The sequence below is a fragment of the Eschrichtius robustus genome, chromosome 1, assembly GCF_028021215.1.
Source record: "Eschrichtius robustus isolate mEscRob2 chromosome 1, mEscRob2.pri, whole genome shotgun sequence".
NCBI classification, from domain to species: Eukaryota; Metazoa; Chordata; class Mammalia; order Artiodactyla; family Eschrichtiidae; genus Eschrichtius; species Eschrichtius robustus.
In genome coordinates, this window is record NC_090824.1 from 83,210,725 (window position 1) to 83,235,649 (window position 24,925).

The 24,925-nt window shown below is 34.9% G+C and overlaps 1 protein-coding gene across 1 annotated transcript in view; it reads right to left on the bottom strand.

The window, feature by feature from the left end:
* The window catches only part of DPH6 (diphthamine biosynthesis 6), a 176,090-nt gene that overhangs the window by 61,042 nt on the left and 90,123 nt on the right, over positions 1–24,925 (bottom strand). Inside the window, exons 4-5 of the mRNA XM_068548892.1 lie at positions 8,596–8,669; positions 4,395–4,513 (exon numbers count right to left, since the gene is read on the bottom strand). Coding sequence (XP_068404993.1) covers positions 4,395–4,513; positions 8,596–8,669 — 193 coding nt within the window. The remainder of the gene's footprint in view (positions 1–4,394; positions 4,514–8,595; positions 8,670–24,925) is intronic.

Genomic DNA, 24,925 nt, shown 5'->3' on the forward strand with positions numbered 1-24,925 from the left:
GCCCTATGCATGGTAACTAAGCCAGCAGATCAGTTACTGCCCTGAATAGTCTCTTGGCTTCCCAAAAGCAATGTTTTCATGATGACCGACTCGCATGACTTCATCATTTGTGCCAATGGCATCAAATTATGTGTCTCCCTCTGGTCTTAATAAAGCCAGTCTAGGGTTAATTGTAACTCATACCATTTCTATTATTGCTTTGGAAGGAGTATTCCATTTGTAGTTCAGGGAAGGGGCGAGACACCTACTCTTCTCAGGGTAAGATTGCCAAATCCCAACCATAATGCACTGTAGCAAGTTAGTTGTCATACCGTTCAGAAGTATACAGAATGGACTGTCATATCATCCATCTGCTCAACCTAGATACTCCTTTCCATTCAACAATGTCTAGAATAGTGATATGGCTTCCTGATTGTTAATTCTAAAAATCCATGTCAATAATCATTCCCCAGGCTTCTGCTGGTATTTTCTATAAAGAGCACTAACTCTTAAACAGAATACTCTTAGCATTGAGTAGTCACCTGACTTTGGTCTCCAACTACCTGTATGGTATTTCTACTGATCAATTTAGTTACTTTGTTAGCAAATATATATGGAAGCAGAAGGTTTCCCAGTGATGGGTAAAGATAGTCTCAAGCTTTTTCTCCAACTACTATCTCTTTTTTTGTTGTTTTTAAACTGTCCTGCTTTTACCAGGGCTGCTAACAATAGTTAAGTCCTCATCACCATTTTCTACCCTTTTTTTTCTTGCCAAAAGGTGTCTTGTATATCTGTGGGTCTGAAAAACAAAATCCCACTGACTAGGCCAATTTGCAATAACAAAAGACTGTACTGTGAAATCAGACTCATACAAACCAGAGACCTTACCTAGTATCAAGCTTTACTAATAATTCCAAGGATACAGGCAATCAAAGGGCCAGATGAAGCAGGGAGAGGGCCAGAACTATGAGTGAAGCCCTCCAGGTGTTTTCTGGTCACACTGAACCTGCCGTGAACCAGGTCAACAGGTCAGGTCTCTAAGCAATGCATGTAGCTTACATCACTTACACAGAAAATAGCTACCTCAGTCATAAAACATCTTGATTGATTTCCTATTCAGATAGTTACATACCTTACATGACATGTTCCAGGGAGCCATGCCCCCAAACCCAAAGATTCCAGGTTTGTTTACCAAAACCAACCATAGCAACCAGATACGTCCTGCTAAAGGCAGTTTAAAGATAAGGACTCCTCCCCACTAGTAAATATCATTAGTGATTTTGTTTTGTTTGTTTATTTTTGCCATGACATCTGTAATTAATGTTTATAAGGAGATTATATGAGTTCTTCCTTTTCTTCCAGGGGACTTACCCCAGTTACTGGAAAGAATGGGTTACAGACCTACTACTTGATCTTTTGTTCCCAGTAATTATGGGATCTTCTAATCAATAACATCTCCTATGGCCTTGAGAATCAAGAATATTTTTCACTGTGGAAGAAAGCACAGATGGAAGACAGAATAATTACAGTCCTTATATAGCCCTAAATCTGATTTCAAAATATCATGAACTCCTGAGGTTTTACATATACACATACATATATATCATTCCCCATTAAAAAAAAACCCAAGGTCTTCTTAAAGAAATGGATGTTCTAGGTCTGGGGCAGAAAATGTACAAAATGACACTATATGTTCATAGCAGTACTATTTATAATGGTACCAAACTAGAAACTACCCACAGGCTATCGAAGATAGAATGGACAATTCAACTGTGGTTTACTCCTACAATGGAACACTACACTATAAGGAGAAATGAGCAAACTACTGCATCATTCAATAACGTGGATGAATCTCATAAGCATAATGTTGAGCCAAAGAAGCCAGACACAATGGAGCCTATGCTCTATGATTCAGCCATATAAAATTCAAAAACAGGAAAAACGAATCTACGATATTAAGTATCAGAAGAGCTATTACCTCTGGGAGGGCAAGGCAAGTATTGACTAGGGAGATATTAGCAATGTTCTATATCTAGATTTGGGTGTTGATTACATAGATATGTTCACTTTTTGATAATTCATCAAGTTGGACACAAGAATGCAATTTTTTGTATTTATGTTATACTTCAATAAAAGGTTAATTAAAAACAAAACAAAACATGAAGTAAATCTACATTTATTGACATGGAAAAAAAAAATCTCCAAAACATATTGTTGAGTGAAAAAAGGCAAGTTGCCCATCAATACACAGAGTAAGATACTCTTCATATAATATTTCTATGTAGAAGTACTATGATTGTTTTATGGCTTTTTAAATATTACATATACACATACCAAAAAAGTGATTAAAAAGATGATCAGCATCACTCTGGTGGGTATCTCTGGGAAAGGGAATCATTGGCAGCAGAGGAGCAGATAGAAAACACATCAAATCTTTTCTGTAACCACGAAAATTTAACATTACATGGCACGAATGTTTTCATGTAATACTCATACAATTAAAAATAAATATTTCTAAAAGGCAGGATTGTTCTTAAGTCCAATGTGGAAACACTTCTTTAAATAAGTCTAAAAACCAGAAACTCCTTTAAGCACTAAGCCGTTAATGTGAAAATTTCACGAGTTCACTCACACCTGCAAGACACCAAGGTTGTGTAACACAATTATTCGAAATTTGTTTTTATACGTCCATATAGAATCAACCCTTTTATAAGACCATTCCATAATCTCATGGGCCACACAACTTTGCTGACCCCCTCTGTGAATGGAAAGGTCCTATTGGCCCATTTTTTGTTTAAAACTTTTTCTGAAAATTTTAAAGTGTGTGTGGGGGGAAGCTTGGAAACCTATATTGCATCATTTATGTTTGCGTCTTTACAAGGAATGTGCCACTCAACAAATCTTTCTTTAATAGTGTTCTTGAGAATAACTTTCATCTTTGCACACCTATAGGCAATCAATAGAAACCATGTGCTGTAAATGTTCAAATCGGATCTATACTTTTGTCATTGGGATGTCAAGGACAAATTATCTAAGTTTCATATTTTAGCCAAAAGTTTAATACAGTTAATCACCATCCCAAACCTTTACAGAGAGGCACACACACATCCACACACACAAATGAAAAGACAAGCAATATCAGCCACATACTATAATAAAGGTGGCAGTAAGGTCATATTCTATTGCTCTGTCTTTCTAACGGGGCAGGATCTCTCAGGGTTCTAATCCATTCCATTTTCTAGTAGTAAAAGGGACAGAATATGTACTGTCCAGTGAGGTGTCACATGAACTTCATTACCGAACTATGCAATCTGAGAAAATCCAAAAGAGAGCAAGCGACAAAGAAAGTGAGAGAGCATATTCTGTATACATTCATATAGAAACTTACATGACAAATATATCTGTAGTGAGAACTTCAATCATAAGAGTTATTGAGCAACATTTTCTCAAAAATGAGAACACAACACCACCTCAATGTTTTTCTTTTTAACAGCTAAGGAGATCAACTGCATGTTCTCTAAATAAGGCTTTCCACTAAAGATAACACCTCAATTTCCACAAGAAGAGAGTAGCTTGGTGTTTACCAAGAAGAAATATTATGGAATCTTCCTTTTAATGCTGTTTAAAATGTGAATTCATCTGTGAAATCTTCCACAGCTTTGGACCTTGTTATTTTAGAGATCAGCAAGGTGAACACTCTCAAATGAGGTACATGTTTTAGGCTTTGAGAACCCTGAGGCTCCAGGGCATTTACTGTAATAGGTTCATGAAATAAATGAATTGGGCTCAAATCCCATGGTTTCTTGAAAATGAATATAATTATAAAAATTCAAAGCAACAAATTGAATGTGTTCGTATGCAATATCCATTTTTGAATCAGATTACCACCTGCCTGTTGTGTCCATGCTAACTGATCAAACGACATTTTCTCAAACATGAATTTCTCATCATCCTCAACAAAAACCCACTACGCGGCTTATTTCTGATACCACAAACAAAAACAATCCTTCTATTTCAGCATTATTCAAAGTATGTTAAAAAAAATATAAGGAAAATATCATGTGTTATACCAAATACAGATTTTAAAAAGCTTCAAAAAAAATCAAACTATATTTTCTGTTTCCTATGAATATGATTTCCATATCTTATAAAAAGAACTTAAATTGAAGGACCACAATATAATACCAGTTTTAGAGGTAGTTATATACTAAAATAAGAAAAGAGGCTCACTATTAATCACTTTGGTTAATAATCAAAAGCCCATTTTAAAACTTCCCCTTACTCAATTTCTTCAGCTTGTGACTCCACATTTTTGTATTCTAAGTCATTCTTCCTTTTTACTTGCAACTGCTTATTAGTGAACTCAGATTATCTGTGTGGTAACAGACAGCTCCCTTGGAATTCTGGTTACATACCTAGAGCTGCTACTTTGATGATGATTGCTTGAATGTTAGATGATATCATCTCTCGGAGCAAATCTTCCTGGTTTCTTTGCCAAAGGTAAGCTAAAGGCTGGAGATTAAGCCTTTTACACCTATAACATAATTTTAAAAAAATCAGATGATATCTCAATTTTCTATACTTGGACCCACAGCAATTACTTTGATTTTAAACATACTGCTTCTCTCAAGGATTTTAGCATATAAAATACTTTTAAAAACATGTTTTGCATAATGAAGTTTATATATACAACATAAATATATTTAATTTCCATGGGCTATGCATAAACAGATAAAAATGAAATCTCCAGGCAGATTAGAAATATTAATTTTAGTAAGACTCTAAGTTTAGAAATCTATGCAAAAAAGCTTCCAAATGCTAATGGATGTTTATTCTTGTTTTAGAACTTTCTTGGGTATCAAAATTGTGAAGCACAGGCAAATACATTTATCCTAATAAAATAATTATATATTGATTACATTTATAATACCTATGGTTATATGAATTATTCTTATCTAATAACTGAAATTTTTTTTAAAGAATTTGACTCTGAGAGGGGGAGGGATAAATTAGAAGTATGGGAGTTAACAGATAAAAATTACTATACATAAAATAGATAAACAAGGGTTTACTGTATAGCACAAGGAACTATATTCAATATCTTGTAATAACCTATAATGGAAAAGAATCTGAAAAAAATATATACCTGAATCACTTTGCTGTACACCTGAAACTAACATAATATTGTAAATCAACTATACTTCAATAAAAAAGAGAAGAAAGGTAAAATAAAGATATGTTAATACAAACAAAAAGAATTAAGAAAAAGCATAATCATAATGACGGCAAAAAAAAAAAAAAAAGAATTCGACTGAGTGAAAAGAAAATAGTAAGAACAAAAAGTACATTCATTGAATACCTAGTATGCTGCAGGTATTGTACTACGTATTTTACATTACGTTGCTGTAGAAAGAATGCAGATTTTGGATTCCAGACAAATCTGAGTTTGAAACCTCCTTCTACACTCACTACCTGCATGACTTTGACAAGTCAGAGCTAAGCTCCAGGCCTTTAGTTTCATACCTAGTTCATACCTAGGGACAAAAATATTTCCTTCCAAAGTTCTTGAGAAGATTAAAATATTAGAAAGTGAAGTCACTCATTATTCCTCTTTTCGTCACATTCCACATCCAATCTACCACAATGCAGAATATGACCACTCCTCACCAATACCACTGCTAACATGCTGGTCTGAGCCACCAGTATCTCTCCTAACTTCTTCCCATTTCCATTCTTGCCCTTTTAAAATCAGTTTTCAATACAGTAGCCAGTGTGACCCTTTTAAAACATAAACGGATCATGGGATTTCTCTGCTCAGAACTCTCCCCATTACTCCTAGTAAATTAGACCTACATGGATCTCACCCTGGTTGGCTCTCATACCTCATCTCCCACTACTCTCCTCTCACTCCCACCCGCCACCCCTGGCCTGCTCACTCTTGCCTAACACACTTGCCATGTTCCCTACCTTCCTCACTTGCTTTATGCCTTTGCTTAAATGTCACTTTCTCAGGGAGGACCAATTGATTAAAATTAATGTAGATTAATTGATTGATCAATTAAAAGTAATGTAGATAAAAAATGTAGTACAATACCTGGATAAAATAGGTCTTCAGTAAATGGTAGTCAGAGCCAAGTGCCTTGCTCAAGTCACAGAGTAAGTGGCTGAGATCAGATTGCAAATTAAAAGAACATAGCTCTAAACCCCATCATCCCTAGTGTCAGTAAGGTTTCCTGGCTGACTACTCCAGCACACACTGAACTCTTTCTCAGATAATCCCAGTACCTATTAAATGTACCACACGTTTAGTCATTTACTCATATATGGTCTTAGAAATATCACTCCTTTTTTCATGCACATATACCCTGACCTTCAAAGAAATCAAAATCTTCCTGAATGTAGAGACTTTCATCAGTATATAATTTACCTTTGTAAAATGTCCTGAGCATCTAAAGCAATGTGGAGGCAGTTAATAAATACAAAAATAATAAAACTGTAACTACCCATGTAACACAAGCATTACAGTTTTTGCTGTCCTATCACCAATCTTTAATGCCTACTAATCAAACTTCTCTCCACCTTTTTCAGCTAAAAGGTTTTTTTTTTTTTTTTGAAAAAAATTGTATTCCTTCCAGGCCTTATTGCAAAATTCTTGATTGTTTCTTCGGTATCCCTGATCTTTTGGCTATTTTTAGACTTAAGTCATACTTCTTTAACCTATTTAAATTCTTTAACAGTTTAAAATATCATGGCTGAAATAAGCTTCCTCTGTAAATCACTGTTGTATTTGAGCTTGTGACATCTATTAAGTGTTTTATACCTTGAAAATATAATGATGCAACACTAACTACAAATTGAAGATCAGCTAATTCAAACCTGAGTTTGTAGACCAACAGACTCCCAATAACACTGCTTTACAATTTTCAAGGATTAAATTATTACAGATGTGCTTTATGGTATATAATCTGGGCATCTTAAACCATGTGTTGAAGTGTACTTGAGACTGCATTCTGAGAAACAGCTTGCCTCTACCTATGAGTAATCAATGGGCCCTTCTCCCATTTAGATACTGCTATAAGGCAGTTTCACCTCAGGAGCACATTTTCATTCTGCTCCTTAAAGCTTTCATAAACAGATGTCAGCCCTATCTACAGCTTGGCTACCCAGTGAACCATGTAGGTTTGAACTTATTCAAAAACAAAGATTTTTAAACAAAATAATTCTCAGAGAACATGACTTAAAACTTGATGAGAATAATATTATTTTTAACATATGGCTAAGGGATATGCAATCCATCTCCATCAACAAATCAGCTGTTCTCAAATGTAGGCAGATAGAATGTAAGGAAAACTTTTTCCAAATACACGTTTGACCTCCTCCCCCACTTCCACCTCCGCTCTCCATTCTCCAGAGATTCTGATAGTCCCCCAAATATGAGATCATCATACTTCTTTTCGTTTATTTATTCTTTGTCCTGATTTCCCTTCACTTACTTTTAAAATTCTATATATTTAACTGCCTTAAATTCATTGTGGAATTAGAGAGAAAATAAATAAAGTAAAAAATAAAACTAGTTTTCAAGTCTATTAATATGCGAGTGTTTAATGAGATAGTCAATATGAATGTTTCTTTGTCAAGAACATGAAACTATTACCTAAATACAGCCCTTATCTTATTTCCATTTACCCTTTTACATGGCAAAATCATTTATTTCTACATCGAATTGTGCTCAAGATTAACAGTGAAGTCCTTATTTTCTGTTTTGCTAATATAATGACATGTAAAGTCTCTACACAATATTTTATTTATCCGAATAAATTAAAAATGGAAATTAAATTCATTCGGGGGTGTTTTGCCAAGCCAACATTTAATAATCATTATTTTCATTTGACCTTATGTTTTTTGAGTAGATCAAAGGAGCTGACTATTTTGGTACTTGTACAGACAATGTTTTTTACTAGTACTACATTGCTTGGGAGGTGGGGGAGATGGGAGGAGCAACAATCTAAAAATTCCTTTAAAGTTGAATGGCTTTTTATAGAAGTATTTCAATCTCATGAATATTTTTAGTCAAGAACTGAATTCTAAGGACCAAAGAAGAGATTTCTTAATACATTTTTTTTCTTTATTACTGCACTTTTATTACAAATGATGATGTTATTAAAAGGGTGTACTAATTCAAATAAGGAAAAATTGAAAATAATACTTTGACTTCAAAAAAATCTTTGTTTCAATTTTTTATTATAAATAATTTACTTTTCCTTATGGTAAGTTTTCTCATGTGTTGATATAAGGATAGAAAAAAAGTAAAAGTGCAACTTTTGTTACTTAGGGCAATACATTTAGTTTCATGGGGCATGTAGAATACCATATCTATTTATTATTTGGATATAATTATTTATTTATTTATTATTGGGGTATAGCTGTTTTACAATGTTGTGTTAGTTTCTACTTTACAGCGAAATGGAGTTCCCTGGGTTATACAGCAGGTTCTCATTATTTATCTATTTTATACATATTAGTGTATATACGTCAATCCCATATTGAGTTTTTATTTATTCACATTCTTAAAATACATAAACTTTAAAAATATAGGACAAATTAACGTTTTCTTACACATTTTCTACTCGAACATGCTGATAGTCAGAGAGTATAGCACCTACTGATACTCCCTCTACTTCTTCTTTTTCCTGAAAATAAAGAAAAAAATATGATTAAAAAATAAATAACATGTGGCTTTGCATCATGTTCTAAAAATTATAACTGAACCGTGTTTCATTTAGAAGACCACCTTGAAACAGAATAACTTACTGGAAATGCAATCCACATTCAGAGAAAAAGAAATTATATTAAAAAAATATATCTTTAAGTCACCCTCTCAGCTCTGGGGTGAAATAATTATTCTTTTTACCTAAAATCCAAATAACTGGAGACCATTTTCCATGGAGAAGATAAAGGCAGCACTTCCAAAATGTTTTCTCACTTGATATATTTTTAAAGATTCACTGATGTTTGATAGAAATTTCCAAGAAATTTCTATTTAAGGACAATGTATTCCCAGGTTGAGTAACTTTTTTAAAAAATTTAAGCAATGGTATAAGTAGATAAAGGAATACAATGATTTAATCCATATCTTAAAGTGATTGACATAGGAGCATCCAGGAAGCAGAGATGATAGAGGCATTGCCTGTATAACAGTATAGAACAGTGGATAAAGAAATCTAGGATGAGAAGGAAGCAATGAATTATTATCAGTAGAGCTGAGAACATCTAGCAGTATATCCAGCAGAGTCCCCCAGGGATGAGGAGTAGTCTATACAACACAGCCATTAATGACATGGAGGAGAATGTAAATTCAAATATGATCAAGTTTACAGATGATACAAAGCTAGGATGGATTAAAAAGAAAAGAAAATCAATCAAGTACCTGGATGGATATGGACAACTTGGGGATTTGAAAGGACAGGTCTAAGATGAGATTTAATGTAAAGAAGTATAAAATAATACCCTTAAGGAAGAATCACACACAACACAGGTATAAACTAGGGAAATGTTATCTAGAAAACAGATATGAAGAAAGTGACTGGGGGGTGATTACTAATAACAAACTGAATAGAAATTCTCTGAATAGGCATAAAGGAAAAGTCATCCTAGCCTATGGAGTACAGAAGAAACTACTTCAGAGAGATAACTTCATTATTAACATTGGTCTTTCCAAACTTGGAAACCTACAAAAAAGAACAATAGTGTTTCACATAAAAATAAATGTAATACTTGGAGACATTCTAAAATAACCCCGAATGTCCTAAAATGATGCCATAATAAATAAACAAAAATGCACAACAGGAATCTCTCATGCCTTTGAAGATAAAGCCAATTTAAAATTTCCCCTCTAAAATGATAGAGAAACATCTTCCCAAACCTCCCCAAAATAAAATGATTCTTTCTATTAGATAAGGATTCCAGGAAAAGAGCTATTTCCTTTGCTTTCCTATTTCAGCAACTTTGTGAGAACATTTGCTTGTAACCTTTCTCTAACCTTCCTAGCCATTTTCTTTTCATAAAAGTCATTGTATTACTAGAAAAAAGCATGGCATAGTGATCCTCATTAAATGAAAATATGGCATAGGATCATAGGGTAGTGAATAATGTTACCAAAAATCAAAATTTTAGTTATATTCTTTTACCATATATTGTTTAACTGCCAAAAGAAAATATAAGGTACTGAATAGTATGTGTGTGTGTGTGTGTTTCTCTATAGATCATGAAAACAAACACAAGTCATTGGTGTTCTTCTTTCTAAACTAAGTCAAGCCACTGTTAAAATAATAATTGGCATTTACTCTCCACTTAAAATGTGTTAATGTTCTATAATTCTCATTTAATGTTCACTACAACCCTAAAATAATTATAAAATTCTTCTTAGTCTACATGCATTGTGAACATTGAGTAATATAATACAGATAAGTGACTAGCATCTAGTGAGCACTCAGTAAATATTTTCTTCTGTCATTATCATAATCTTTGTTATCACTAATACCACTTTTATAACCACTTCTGTTACTACTTCTACTATTACTACTACTGACCACCACCACCACTACAACTAGATAAAGGCCTAACTTGACAAACAAAGCCCTTCATTCCTGGACTTTAATCTCTTGCTCATTATCACTTTTTAACTAGCTTACTAACCCATGATAGTTAATTTTATGTGTGAACTTGACTAGGCTAAGGGGTACCCATTGCTGGTAAAACATTATTTCTGTGAGGAAGTTTCTGGAAGAGATTATGAATTCGTAGACTGGGTAAAGAAGATTGCCCTAACCAACGCAGGGGAGCATCATCCAACCTGTTGAGGACCTGAATAGAACCAAAAGGTGGAGGAGGGGCGCATTTACTCTCTGCTTGAGCTGGGACATCCATTTTCTTCTGTCCTCAGACAACAGTGTTCCTGGTTCTTGGGCCTCTGGACTCAGAGTGGAATTTACAACACTGGCCCCCTTGTTCTCAGGTTTTTGGGTTTAGACTGGAACTATATACTACCAGCTTTTTAGGTGTCCAGCCTGCAAATGGAGCACGTGGGACTTCTTAGCTTCCATAATCAGATGAGTTAATCCCTCAAAATAAACCTCTTGCTATATATCTTTATATATCCTATTGGTCCTGTTTCTCTGGAGAACCCTGACTAATACATAACCCTTGACAACCAACTCTACAGTCCAGTCACAAATGTTTCCAACCTAGTGAGCCCTGAATAATCCAAGGATAAGTAAGACTTCTGTTGAATCCTTAATCATTCAGAACATACTACTAATTTTAAAGAAAGAGAGACCTATAAAAGATAAAAATCTATCACATTCTATCACATAGTCAATCTACTCTGCAGAAAACACAAAGCTAAGCTCAGGTCCTACCTGAGCTACCAGACTACCAGAATAAAAGGTGTTATACCAAGGCAGCATAAAGACATAGCCAAATAAATCACCCTGTGACATAACTGAAATAAAAATAAATGTGCTGCAGGGACTTCCTTGGTGGTCCAGTGGGTAAGACTCCACGCTCCCAAGCAGGGGGCCCAGGTTCGATCCCTAGTTGGGGAACTAGATCCCACAGGCATGCCACAGTGAAGATCCCGTGTGCCACAACTAAGACCCTGTGCAGCCAAAATAAATAAATAAATATTTAAAAATAAATAAACAAATAAATGTGCTGCAGAAAACAGTTAATATAGAATCTGAGACCCAGAAATCTGACCAGATTCGAACCAACTTCCCATGATCAATCCCATGCCCACTAAGCAACCTTAGGTTGCCTTGTTACTGTCAATCCCAGAAAGATTATGCTAATCCATAAAAACAAGCATTCTCATCCACTTAACAAAAATGGTCTACGTTATAAATCAACAAATTGGCATTCAAGCCTATATATTAGTCTTAAATGAATTTGGTCTGTATTAGTCTATACTACAGAGACTGATAACTTCTTGGTACATTGTCAAAATCAAGTCTCTAGTCTGGAGAGCTATACCACAGTACTCACCAAAGTAATATTCCCAAGCTTAACCAGCCATGTAACCTCTTCTAACAATAATGCTAATTGTCATGTCATCATTCTTTAATGGTTCATCTAATATTAAAACATGTAACCAAAAATGTTTTATATGTCCATACTATGTACCAGTTTAATAAATAAGATTAGCTCTACTGTTGGGAGATTAAGGCACCAAAACTAAGTAATAAAGAAAGTGATATGAAAGCAAAAAGTTGGGGAAGGTTTCACAGAAGAAGTAGACTTCAGGGCCTACTCATCAAGGATATATTTAATTTTGTTGAGAAAGGAAAGAAAGGTAGTAGGGAACAATTCAGACAGAGTGAAGAATATGAACCAAGGCAACAAAATAAAGTGTTTGGCATATTAGGAGATGGTCAGCAGTGTCGGGTAGCTGGAGCTGAAAGCACACATCAAGAAGTGGAAGGAAAAAAGGATGGAAAAGCAAATTGGGATCAGATTGTTCAGAAATGTGGCTTGCATCCTGAAGGTAACAGAGAACCCTTCCCCGTAGAAAATTTTTTCTAACCAACTCTTGCGGTACAATTCACATACAGTAAACTGCATCTATTTAAAGTGCACAATTCAATGAGTTTTGACAAACGCACACACCAGTGAAACTGCCACCACAATCAAGATTACTGATTACTCCCAAAAGATACCTTGTGCCTCTTTGCAGCCCAACCCTTCCCCTTTACTCCTGGCTTTATACTATTACTGATCTGTTTTATGTCAGTATACATTAGTTTACATTTTCTGGAATGTTATATAAATAGCATCCTACAATACGTATTCTTTGTTTCTAGCTTCTTTCACTCAGTGTGATTTTGAGGTTCATCCATGTTGTATGTGTATCCATAGTTCATTCCTTCTATTCCATTTTAATCCATTGTATGGACATGCCACATTTGTTTATCCATTCACTTGTTGACGGATATTTCAGTTTAAGGTTCTTATGAATAAAGCTATGAATTTTACTTTATGGTTTTGTGTTAATATATGTTTTCACTTTTCCTGAGTTACTAAAGAATTTAACAAGTGAGATATGATATTTATAAGTAAAAAGATAAACGTGGCGACAGTGTGAAGGATTGACTAGAGAGTAGAGAAATAGAAGAAGGAGCCTAATCTGAAAGAACTGAAGAATGGAGATAAGAGGACAAACTCCAAAAATGATTTAGAGACAAAATTAGTAGGACTTGTGAACAGTGACATGAAGCACACATAAAGCATGGGGCCAATGACTGTAATTTAAGTGACTATTAACTGAGAAAGGAAATATATGTCTTAAAAGAAAATACTGAGTTTATTTAGCAACGTACGTGTTGTGTTCAATTTGTTTGCTAGGTATCCAAAGTAGATAAGACCATTAGGTATATTGAGTACAGTCATCCCTCCATATCCATGGGTTCTGCATACATGGATTCAACCAACAGTGGATCAAATATATTTTTAAAAAAATTTTCAAGAAAGTTTCAAGAAGGAAAACTTGAGCTTGTCGCACACTGGCAACTATTTATAGAGCATTTACATTGTATTAGCTATTATAAGTAATCTAGAAAGGATTTAAAGTATGGTAGAATGTGCATAGGTTATACGCAAGTACTGTGCCATTTTATATAAGAGACTTGGGCATCCTCAGATTTTGGTATCCACAATGGGGTCCTGGAACCAATCCCCTGTGGATACCAAGGGATGACTATACTCTGGTGCTCAAGACAGTATAGAGAAAGATGGGGGTGCTGTCAGCATGTAGGAGAACTTGAAGCCACAGGAGCAAATAAGAACCTCAAGAAGCAGGACACAGAGTGAGAAGAGGGCTCAATGTATGACCCTGAGGGTGCAGTGACTTATAAGAAAAGGAAGGAGAAGGAAAATTCAGTGAAGACGTTGAGAAAGAGTGGCCAGGATAATAAGAGACACCACCGGGACAGAGTAATGCTGTGTGCACAGAATTTTGTTAAAATTTCTTAGCATCCCTTATAATGTTTATCTACCTTGGAGCAGGGTTGAGGGTAGTAACGAATATAAATGATTAATGACATTATGTGCTGCTGTTTCTGGTACTCAGTGATGCTACTGTTGATTTTATTATTTCCTGAGTTGAACTTACACATCCATCATCGATAGTGATAATGGCCTGAGCTAAACAGTTTCCACTTGTGTCTGGGAGTCCCTGGGGCTTAGTAATGTGCCAGACTATTTAGGGCCCAGGCCCTTGTCTCTAACTTCTCTATTACTGACATTACTAATTTTTATTTTTATTTTTGCCTTCTTTGTTCTTAACTACTTTATGACAGGAATATAATTTAATATGTGTTCAACTCTCCAAATTCTCTGAATTGTGTTAAATTTAGCAATAGATACTCATTAATTGATTAACCATATTTATTTTACTGAGGGTCTGAAATTTATTCTTTGAAGAATTTGGCAATAATATGTGTCAAGTGTTGTGTTCTTGCTTTCATTAAACATCGACAACTTTCCCCTCAGTGGTCATAACCAATTTCCTAATTGTAAAATACAGTGGTTCTGTTGAACTTTCCACAGAATTTGGTACTATGTATACAAGAAAGAACACAAGTATGGTTGGCAGACAGGCCTTAAAGGCTGGTTATTCTACTTACCAGCTATGACAACCTGAATGGGTTAATGTCTGTGTTCTCACATATAAAATCAGGTTAATAATATTTTGGATTGTTATAAGGAATAACTGAGATAATATATACAAAGCACCTAGCACAAATCTTGGTATATAATAGGAACTTGGTAATATTGTTACTTTATCTTACCTTTTCATCAAAATTCTGTTTCTGTGCACACACCATTATTCTATCCCCATTGTGTGTCTCATTATCACGGCCACTCTTTCTCAACATCTTTACTGAATTTTCCTTCTCCTCCCCTCTCTTCTTACAAGTCACTGAACCCTCAGGGTCAGATATTGAGCCCTCTTCTCACTCTATGTCCTGCTTCTTGAGGTTCTTGTTTGCTCCTGTGGCTTCAAGTTCTCCTACATGCTGACAGCACCCCCATCTTTCTCTATTCTCTCTTGAGCATCAGAGTACAGTTGTCCCTTGGTATCCAAAGGGATTGGTTCCAGGATCCCACTGTGGATGCCAGAATCCAAGGATGCTCAAGTCTTTTACATAAAATGGTGTAGTATTTGCATATAACATATGCACATTCTCTCACATACTTTAAATCTTCTCTAGATTACTGAAAATACCTAATACAATGTAAATGCTATGTAATAGTTGTAAATACGATGATCAGATTAGCTAAGCAGACATCACAAGCTTATTTGTTGCTTAGATCACTCTTTTTTCCCAATTCTGTCAATGTGAAACACACCTGCAAGACTGCTGGTGAGCTAGTCCAGGCAGCTACTGACCTACCTCACCAATCATAACAATAGAGAGTTCACTTGCAAAAACAGACACATACTCATAAACTGGTACAAAACACAGCTTCATTATTACGATTTCTACACCTACTTGTGTGCAAAAGGGCAGTTATACCAAGGATTTATTCAGAAAGAGCAAATATATCAATATATCAGCACTCTGTTTAAGAATCCAAGTCTGAATACAGATGGTCAACCATGCTTCTCACAATACATTTTAACTTCTGGAGACCAGAAACAGACCAAATTGTATAATGCTTACTTCTGAATAGTAATTCATTTTTCCTATTTCATTTCCAACTTTATACTTCCTCAAATATTTTTACAACACGTGTATTACTTTTCAATTAGGGGGAAAATTATTAAAATCCACATATGCATATACATACTCATCTGTTATCCTATGTGCTGGTAAGCTAGCAGACAAAATTATTCATGTATTTATTATACAGTAATTTATAAAGGCCTATTGTGACAGGTCCTATACTAGGAAGGATGAAACACATTTGAAAACAGCACAGTTGCTAACCTTAAGAAGTTAAAATCTAGTGGTGAGGGATGTGGCAGAATGGACACATTAAGAAATTAAGTAAAATAAGTGACATAAGTCCATATAGAGCATAATGGACCACAAAGGAAAGAATTCTTGCTGGGGCAATGATATTAGAAAATACTTCTTAAAAAAAATTATACTGCAAATACTAAACAGTCAGAAATGTTGATTCTTTGCCCTTCTTGACCATAAGAAAATAGATAATAGCTCCTACTACTGTCTTCCTCTACCCTCCTTCATATCGCATTTATGTACAAAATCCACCAAGAATTTTTTCTTCAAAGAAATAAATCTGGATCTAAAAAGAAATGCATAAAATTTATCAGCTAACGAATCTACATAATACTAATCGTTTATCTCCATTTGGTATCCGATTGTGTGGTTCCATCTTCCATAGAAAACAGCAATCAATAATCATCAAAAAAATATGACCATGTCAATCTGTCAAGGCCGCGGGGCGGGTCCTGTGCCAGGCTGGCACCTTTCTTCTGTGGCTCCTGGGATGCTCACTGCTTTTGGCCTGGGCCTAGATCCTCAGAAAGCCAGAGTCCTCTGCTGGGTGGACAGCTGCCCTGAGGGCTCCACGAAGCTCCTGTGAGCCCAGCCCAGGTCTGGCCCTAGAAGTCCAAGCCTTTGCACCAGGCGGGGAACTGCATCAGATTATGAGGACCTGCCCATATAAGTTTATAACCTAGTCCTAAAGCCTTATTAACTACTAAGTCTTATTGACTTATCTTAAAATCAATACCCTAAGGTATCAGGAACATAGACACAAAAGGATAGAAATGGGCTTCCACTCTGAAATGTACTTGACGTGTCCTCATGCAAAACTCTACCATATAACAGTTAAAAGGCACCCAATATAGACATTGGGATGATGAAGGCATTCAGTCATATGGTAATAGTGATAATTACAAGTTTTAAAGGTAGAAATCTAGACCCAAATTGGATTTATTCACTCAATATTCACTTATTTTCATAATGAAAAGTTGATTCACAAAGCCAACAACATAAACTTTTTAAACAACTTTTAAATTGCAACTTATATAAATGAGGATTATTATTTTTTATGTTTTTTAAACAATTCCAGCTCTATTGAGTATAATTGACAAATAAAATTGTAAGATGTTTAAAATGTGCAACGTGATGAAAACAAGCTGTCCCTTTTTACAGATGAAGACTAGGCCTACTTATTCCAAAGATGAGAAGATATGCAGCTTGCATTTATTGGGGATATTATTTTCTTTGAAAAATGCCTCCGTTACCAGTATTATTCTGTTAATGAGTTCCTGCCTGTTGAGAAAAAAATGAACTGCTGAATTCAAAATGTTTTTCATCTGAAAGGCATTCTAACATTTTTAATATGAACCATTCATTAAAGAAGCACACTTGCATTATAGCTCTGAGTGGCGATACTTGGACTTCTGGCAGCATGACATTATTAAATAAGAAACATTTGTGAATGTCAATGATATTCTGGGGACTGGATAACTAAACAAGAAGTTTATGTGGCCAGTAAGGCACTAGATGATTTTTCCTTAAACTTCTAATTCTTCATTTTAGTAGAATTAGACCAGTCCAGGTTAGTAAAAATAACCACAAAAGTGAATATTCTTTTATATGAAATAATTCTGAAAGTAACACTGAGAATTTCCAAGTGATATATTCAGGCGTCTGACTAAAATTTTTGTTTGACTTGTTATTGTTTTTCTTAGCATCATCAATATAAAATATTTCCAAAATGGGAAACGATCACCATCTGGAGTTCTTCCATTAAACAGTGAGCTCATGACAGAGTATTAGGTCACTAATTTGTAGCATTACTGTTTCCCTTTGTGAGCTTTCTCAGTTAAATAGGGAAAAATTTGTTAAGGCTGGAAATTAAATGACAAAGAAACTGCAGAAAATCATAATCATTTGTCATTTATTTCCATTTTAAAATTAATGTGTATTCTTTTACTTTTGAGTCTCCATCTGAGTTGCAACAGTATGACACTCCTAGTTCGTAATAAATCAGTCGTTTGCTACAGAGAGTGTGTTCCAACATCAATGGACTTAGAGATTGCTGGTCATCCTAGACCAAATTCAACCCAAAATGAAACTGAACAGAAGTCTAGAACTACAATTACTTATTATTTTTCCTTGAGTTTCCCAAGAATATTCATCTTGCTAACAAGACAAGGTAACGTTTTGAGGACTTCTGTGAAACTCTAACAACAACAACATAAATAAATAAAGGATTAAATTGTTAATCTTTGTTGGAAGAATAAAGAATCAAGAAGTATTCATTTCTAAACAAACAAGTTTGGTGGGAGGTGTTTAACATGTTTAAAAGCTGCTTTCTGAACTCATTTTCTAAGCTCTTAAGAAAACTTCCTTTGATTAGAGATAACTTTTAAAATGCAACTTATATAAATGGGGATTATTATATTTTATATGTTTTTTGATTATTCCAGCTTTATTGAGGAATAATTGACAGGTAAAATTGTAAGATACTTGAAATGTTCAACATGATGATCCATATTATTGTGAAAGGATTCTGACTTAACACATCTATCACCTCACATATTTAACTTTTTTTCTCTTTCTTTTCATTTTGGTGAGAATATTTAAATCCTACTCTCAAAGCAAACTTCAACTTTACAATACAGTATTATCAACTACAGCCACCATGTTATATATTAAATCCTCTGACCTTATTCATATTATAACTGAAAGTTTGCACCCTTTTGCCAACCTGTCCCTGTTTCCCACATCACCCACCCCTTGGCAACCACCTTTCCACTCTCTGTTTCTATGAGTTCATCTTTAAAAAGAATTTTTTTTTTAGATTCCACATATAAGTGATACCATGCAGTACTTATTGTCTTTATCTGGCTTATTTCATTTAGCATTTAGCACGCCTTCCAAGTTCATCCATGTTGTTGCAAAATGTCAGGATTTCCTTCTTTTTTTAAGGCTGAATAATATTCCATTATATACATATATCATACTTTCTTTATCCATTCATCTGTCAACAATACTTAGGTTGTTTCCATACCTTGGCTATTCTGAATAAAGCTGCAATGAACATGAGAGTACAGATATCTTTCGGAGATAATGATTTCACTTCCTTTGGATATATGCCCAGAAGCAGGATGGCTGGATCATATGGTAGTTCTATATTTAATTTCTTGAGATACCTCCATACTGTTTTTCCTAGTGGCTGTCCAACTTACATTCCCATCAACACTGTACAAGGTTTCCCTATTCTCCACATCCTTGCCAGCATTTGTTATCTTTTGTCTGTTTGATAACAGACATCCTAACAGGTGTGAAGTAATATTTCATAGTGGTTTTGGTTTGTATTTCCCTGTAATTAGTTATTTTGGGTACCTTTTCACATACCTACTCACCATTCATATGTCTTCTTTGCAAAAATGTCTATTCAGGTCCTTTGCCCAATTTTTTAATTGGGTTACTTGGGTTTTTTTCTTTTCTTTTCTTTCTTTTTGTTTTTTTTGGTTATTGAGTTGTCTGAGTTCCTTGTATATTTTGGATATTAACCCCTTATCATACATGCAGTTTGCATATATTTTTTCCCATTTCATAGAATGTCTTTTTATTTTCTTGATGGTTTCTGAGGCTGTACAGAGCTTTTTAATTTTATGTAGTCCCACTTGTTTATTTTTGCTTTTGTTGCCTTTGCTTTTGGTGTCAAGTCCAAAAAAATCATTGCCAAGACCAATGTCTAGGAGTTTATCCCCTATGTTTTCATCTAGTAATTTAAAAGTTTCAGATCTTACATTCAGGCCTTTAACCCATTTTGAGTTGATTTTTATCTATGGTGTGAGACAGGGATCCAGTTTCACTCTTTTGCATGTGGCTAACTAGTTTTCCCATCATCATTTATTGAAGAGACTATTCTTTGCCTATTGTATATTCTTGGCTCCTCTGTCAAAAATTAATTGACCATATATGCATGGGTTTATTTCTGGGCTCTGTATTCTGTTCCACTGATCTATATCTCTATCTTTATGTCAATACCATACTGTTTTGATTACTATAGCTTTGTAATATAGTTTGCCTCCATCTTTGTTCTTTCTCAAGATTGCTTTGGCTATTGGGGATTTTTTGTGGTCCCATAAAAATTTTAGGATTTTTTTATTAACGTCTATAAAAAATGTCACTGGAATTTTGATAGGATTGCACTGAACCTATAAATTGCTTTGAGTAGTATGGTCATTTTAACAATATTACCTTTCTGCTTGAGCACTGAATGTTAAGTACATTAACACTGTTGTGCAATTGGCTTTGCATTTTTAAATGATTACATAGGAATATTGATCAGAAAAGTGTACAGAAGCAGAATAACTACTTAGGGAACCCTAAAGGTATCTAAGTAAGAAATGATGAAGGTCTAAAGTAAGGCAGTGGTTATGATGATGACAAGGAAAAGGCAGACTTGTGATACAAGAAAAGATCAACAGATTTTGGTGGCATGTGGCTGAGAAAGAAATCCAGAATGCTCTCAAGTTTTTGGTTTGGTCACTTGATGAAGAGCAATGATATTAATTTTATAAGAAATACACAAATTTGGGGGAGGAATATGATGAGTACTATTTTGGACATTAAGCCTTACGTGTCTTTGGTCATTCAATCAGAGTTGTCCAATAGACAGTTGAGTATGGAGCTCCAAAAAAAGATATAATTGGGTGGTAACTGAAGCCATAAGAAGAGATGGGGTCAAATGGCAAGGAAGTGTAGACTAAAAGAGGGTGAAAAATGAACCACGAGGAACTATAATATTATAAATTGGGTAGAGAAAGAAGGGTCTTGAAAGAAAGCTAAGGACAGAAAAACAGATGGAAAACTAGGAAGGGAGGATATCACAGAAGACGAGACCAAAGAAGAAAAGTTTACAAGTTCCCAAAGATTGGGAGTGAAAAAGAATAAAACGTGTCCACTGGATTTAGTTGTTACTGACCTTAAGAAGAGAAGTTTTAATGCATTGCTGTTGATGGGAACTAAGTTGAAGCAGCATAATAGAATGGGCAATGAGAAAGAAAATAAATATTCCAAACAGATCTGTTGTAGACAGATGGTGCAACTGCTAGAAGAGAATTTAGGATTAAGGAGGGATACATAATGTTTAGTATTACAAGTTCACAAAACATAGTGGTGGCACCACCATGAAAATCAGAATTTGAAATAACATTTCCGAGTTCAGTCTTACTTCTACTAACATACAGAAATGCTATCCAGGTCAAGAATGACACGACCATAAGAAAATGTATGCAGCTTCATAATCTCTAAAAGTACGAGTGTCCTCCAAAAAGTAAAACAAAACGAGAAAACTTACTTTTACCTCAATAATTGTACTCTCAGAAGAAAAACTTTTTAAAAAGTTTCTAACTTTCCTTTAAAAACATGTCCAAAATTAACCTTATTATAATTACTATAGAAGCTGTGATTTACAGTCAAAAGAATATATGATTTTAAATGTGATCAAGGAAGCTAATAAAGTCCATTATTAAAAAAAGAAAACAGGGAAAGAGAAGACCTGAGTTGAAATACTCAGCTTTACAACATACGAAATAACAAAATCCTGTACAAATCTCAACTCTTATAAGCATAGTTTCTTCATAAAATAAAGATGGTACTCTAGTTCATAGGGTTGTGTGAGGCAACTAGTATAACATACGGAAAAGTGCTCAAATAATCATAGAGCAATACAAATATTTCCTCATTAACCTCCTTTATGTTCTCATTTCTCTGTATTTGTCACTAACATCACCCAGCTTCAAAATGTACAAGTGACCTTAGACTCTCCACCCTCTGTGGGTGCTTACCTGGAGCCAGACAGACATTGAGACTAGAAAGACTCCCCATATCCAGTCACTAGGTATGGCAAATTAGGCATTTTACTGCATTAGTACTAGTTCAGATCCTCTCAGCTCTCCCTAGAATAACAGCAATGGAGCCATCATTGCTCTCTCCACCTCTAATTTCTTCTCCCTCCAGTTGATCCAACTAACAGATTTATCTTCCTAAAAGCAATCCCTTCACACTTCCGTATGGGCCAAATACATTTCTCTCTCTAATCTACACTTATTTACATAAAACCTTTATGTATCTTCTATTTAGACTGAATGTACTAATTTCCTGTCTTACTCTTCTTTCCATTTACAGTTTTCTACCAATCCTCTGGCCCCAATCTCCACTAAGTGCAATCCTACTCATTCTTCACAAACCATGAAGCCTTGCCTGATTCCTCTGATCAGAGGTGATCTCTTCTGCCTTTCACCCCTTTATACCTCTTACTCTGTACACTTCTTGAGGCACTTTACATATGTCATTTATATATATATATATAAAATAACAACAAAATCTATTTTATTCTGTTGGCATCCACAGGCACCCAGTATAGTGTCTTACATTCAATCATCAAAAAAGTACACGAGAATTCAGTCATTTCTATAGATCCTACAATGATAAAAGTAAAGGGATGACTAATTTATTAGCAATATTAGAGTTATACTTTATAAAATTAGCACTTTGATGACTGTATCAGTCAAAGTACAAGTAGAAAAAAAAAAACACTCTGAGAATTTAAAGAAAGGTACAGGGAATTAATTACACAGGTTACAGAACTGAGAAGCCAAACAGAGCATTGCGAGAGAACCCAGGAACCAGCAATAGCAGAAAGCAGTTACTATCCCTAGGCTGAAGGGACAAAGGAGGACTTTTCCAGAGCCCAGGAACCAAGTACCTGGTGGAAGCTGGAACCTCAGTGGGCCTGTCCAATAAGAGCTAGGCAAGAGGCAAGCCAGCCATAGCACAAAATCCACCTAGGCAGAGAAAAAGGGAAGAACCAGGGTTTCTCACTTCCTTCTGACCTTAATCTCCCCAGTGGCTCCTATCTAAGGGAAAGCCAGCTACTGGGGAGCTCTGGAATCTAAGCCCACTAAGCCCCCTTGGGATACCAAGCAGGGTCTGGAAGGAGTGAAAAAAAAAGATATGAAGGCAGAGGCCCAGGACCCGTACAATGACCTTAACAGTATGTAATCATTTAAGAAAATGTTTTTAAAAAGAAAAAAACTACTTATGAAAGTAAAATGTCTAAAAATCAGCAAGAGACAAATCCCAACACACTATTTTTTCTCACTCAGTAGATTATTCAACAAATACAGACAGACATCATCTTTACCTTAATGACCTTACTGTCTAGCAAAGGCTTGCTAGAATAATCAACCTTAATAAATAAGACATAGTAATATATCATAAACTTTGCTGGTTTCCAGCATCACCATATAAATGGTTAAGAACGGTGGGCTACCAGCTCTATTTGAAATGTTCTTTTCTTCTGATTCTCTTAGATACTAATCCCGAAATAGAGAGAAGCAACTTTAACTGACTATACCCAAAATAGAAATTTAGGAGGAATAGTCTTTAAGATGGTCAATTTCAACTATAGAATGCTTTGCCAGAAGTCAGGAATAGAAAGAGAATCCATGTTTATATATGCTAATTAATAAACACCATGTAGGTCACTCAGCAAACAGGAGTTGTCTCATTTTTACATAAAGTTTGGTAACAATCCTGGGAAAGAAAACTCATGGTGCCAGCTTTAAAAATGAAGCAAGTACTTTGATTTACATAAGTTCACCAAATAAATCATTATCAGGAAAAGGACTCGGGTCTCCCAACATTCAGTTATGTTTTCTTTTCATTAAGGAAATGAAAATAAAAGCCTTGATCAGTAATAACATAATCATTATGTTAGAAAAAACCCAGTTCCTCCTGTGTTTCTCCTTTACTCTCACAATACTACCACACTCACAACACTTCTGACACCAATGTCAGAGGAGGGTTGTCCCACATCAAGCAATTCTGCAACACCTGCTGAGTGTCCTACAATTTAACTCAACTCTGACACTATCTGCCTGGAAATAGCATTAGATCCCACAGGTTAAGGGCTCAGTCCTACAAGACTGCCCCCACACCTCCTTCAGATGCCAATTACAAGTAGTAGGTCCCCAGGTTACTCACAATTTCTGTCCCATTTGGCTACAAATCGGAGGTCCCCATGAACATTTTGAACATTCTGAATTTTGAACCAGGTGAATGCATTGCCTATTCAATAAATAAACAAGATTAAGAGCAACTTCAACAGCAACATCCTCTGAATCTTTTTGCCCTTAGCAAATTTGGCAGGAAACTGATTTCCAAACCAAGTTAATTTTTTCCCCTCTTTAAGAGAGAGAAAAATTCAAGGGAAAAATTCCAATTAGCCCTGATCTACATATTATTGCCTGAAGTGCTGTTACAACTATAGAGTCACTAGGTTTAAAACTCTAACAGAATGTTGCCACATAAACATATGGAATTACAAAAAGGAGAAGCAAATACTGAAGACCAGTTACATTCTTAACTCTTCTTTGCCCTTGATAAACAAACAAACAAACAAAAAAAGCCACCAACAGACATAACATTAAAGTTTCAAGGCAGAGACCGTAGTTTTCAGAATTCTTTTAAGGTTAACCCGCCAATGGTCTGCACATGGTTAGGCTAATTAAGTCAAAGCACAGATCTATTTGCCAATTTTTCTTGGTAGATCATCTTTTAGTTATTCATCTTAGCATCCCTGAGGAAAAAGAATGTTGACCACCAGCCAAACAGGGTTTCTCTCAAAACATACTGGAATACTATATAAATGTAAAGAGTTAAATAATTAAAGATTTTTTTCAATGTTATTAGTCATCAATAAGCCAGCATTCTCTAATTAATGAATATTAGCTCCATAACTGCACCAGAAAAGAATGCATAAATAAATAATAAAAAATAAATGCAAAAATAAAATAATAAAGGCCTTCATTCAGAAGATCTTTGATATCAAGAGTTGGGACATCAAGGCCCAGTCCTATGAGCGGAGTAGTTAGAATACTGCCCTTCAT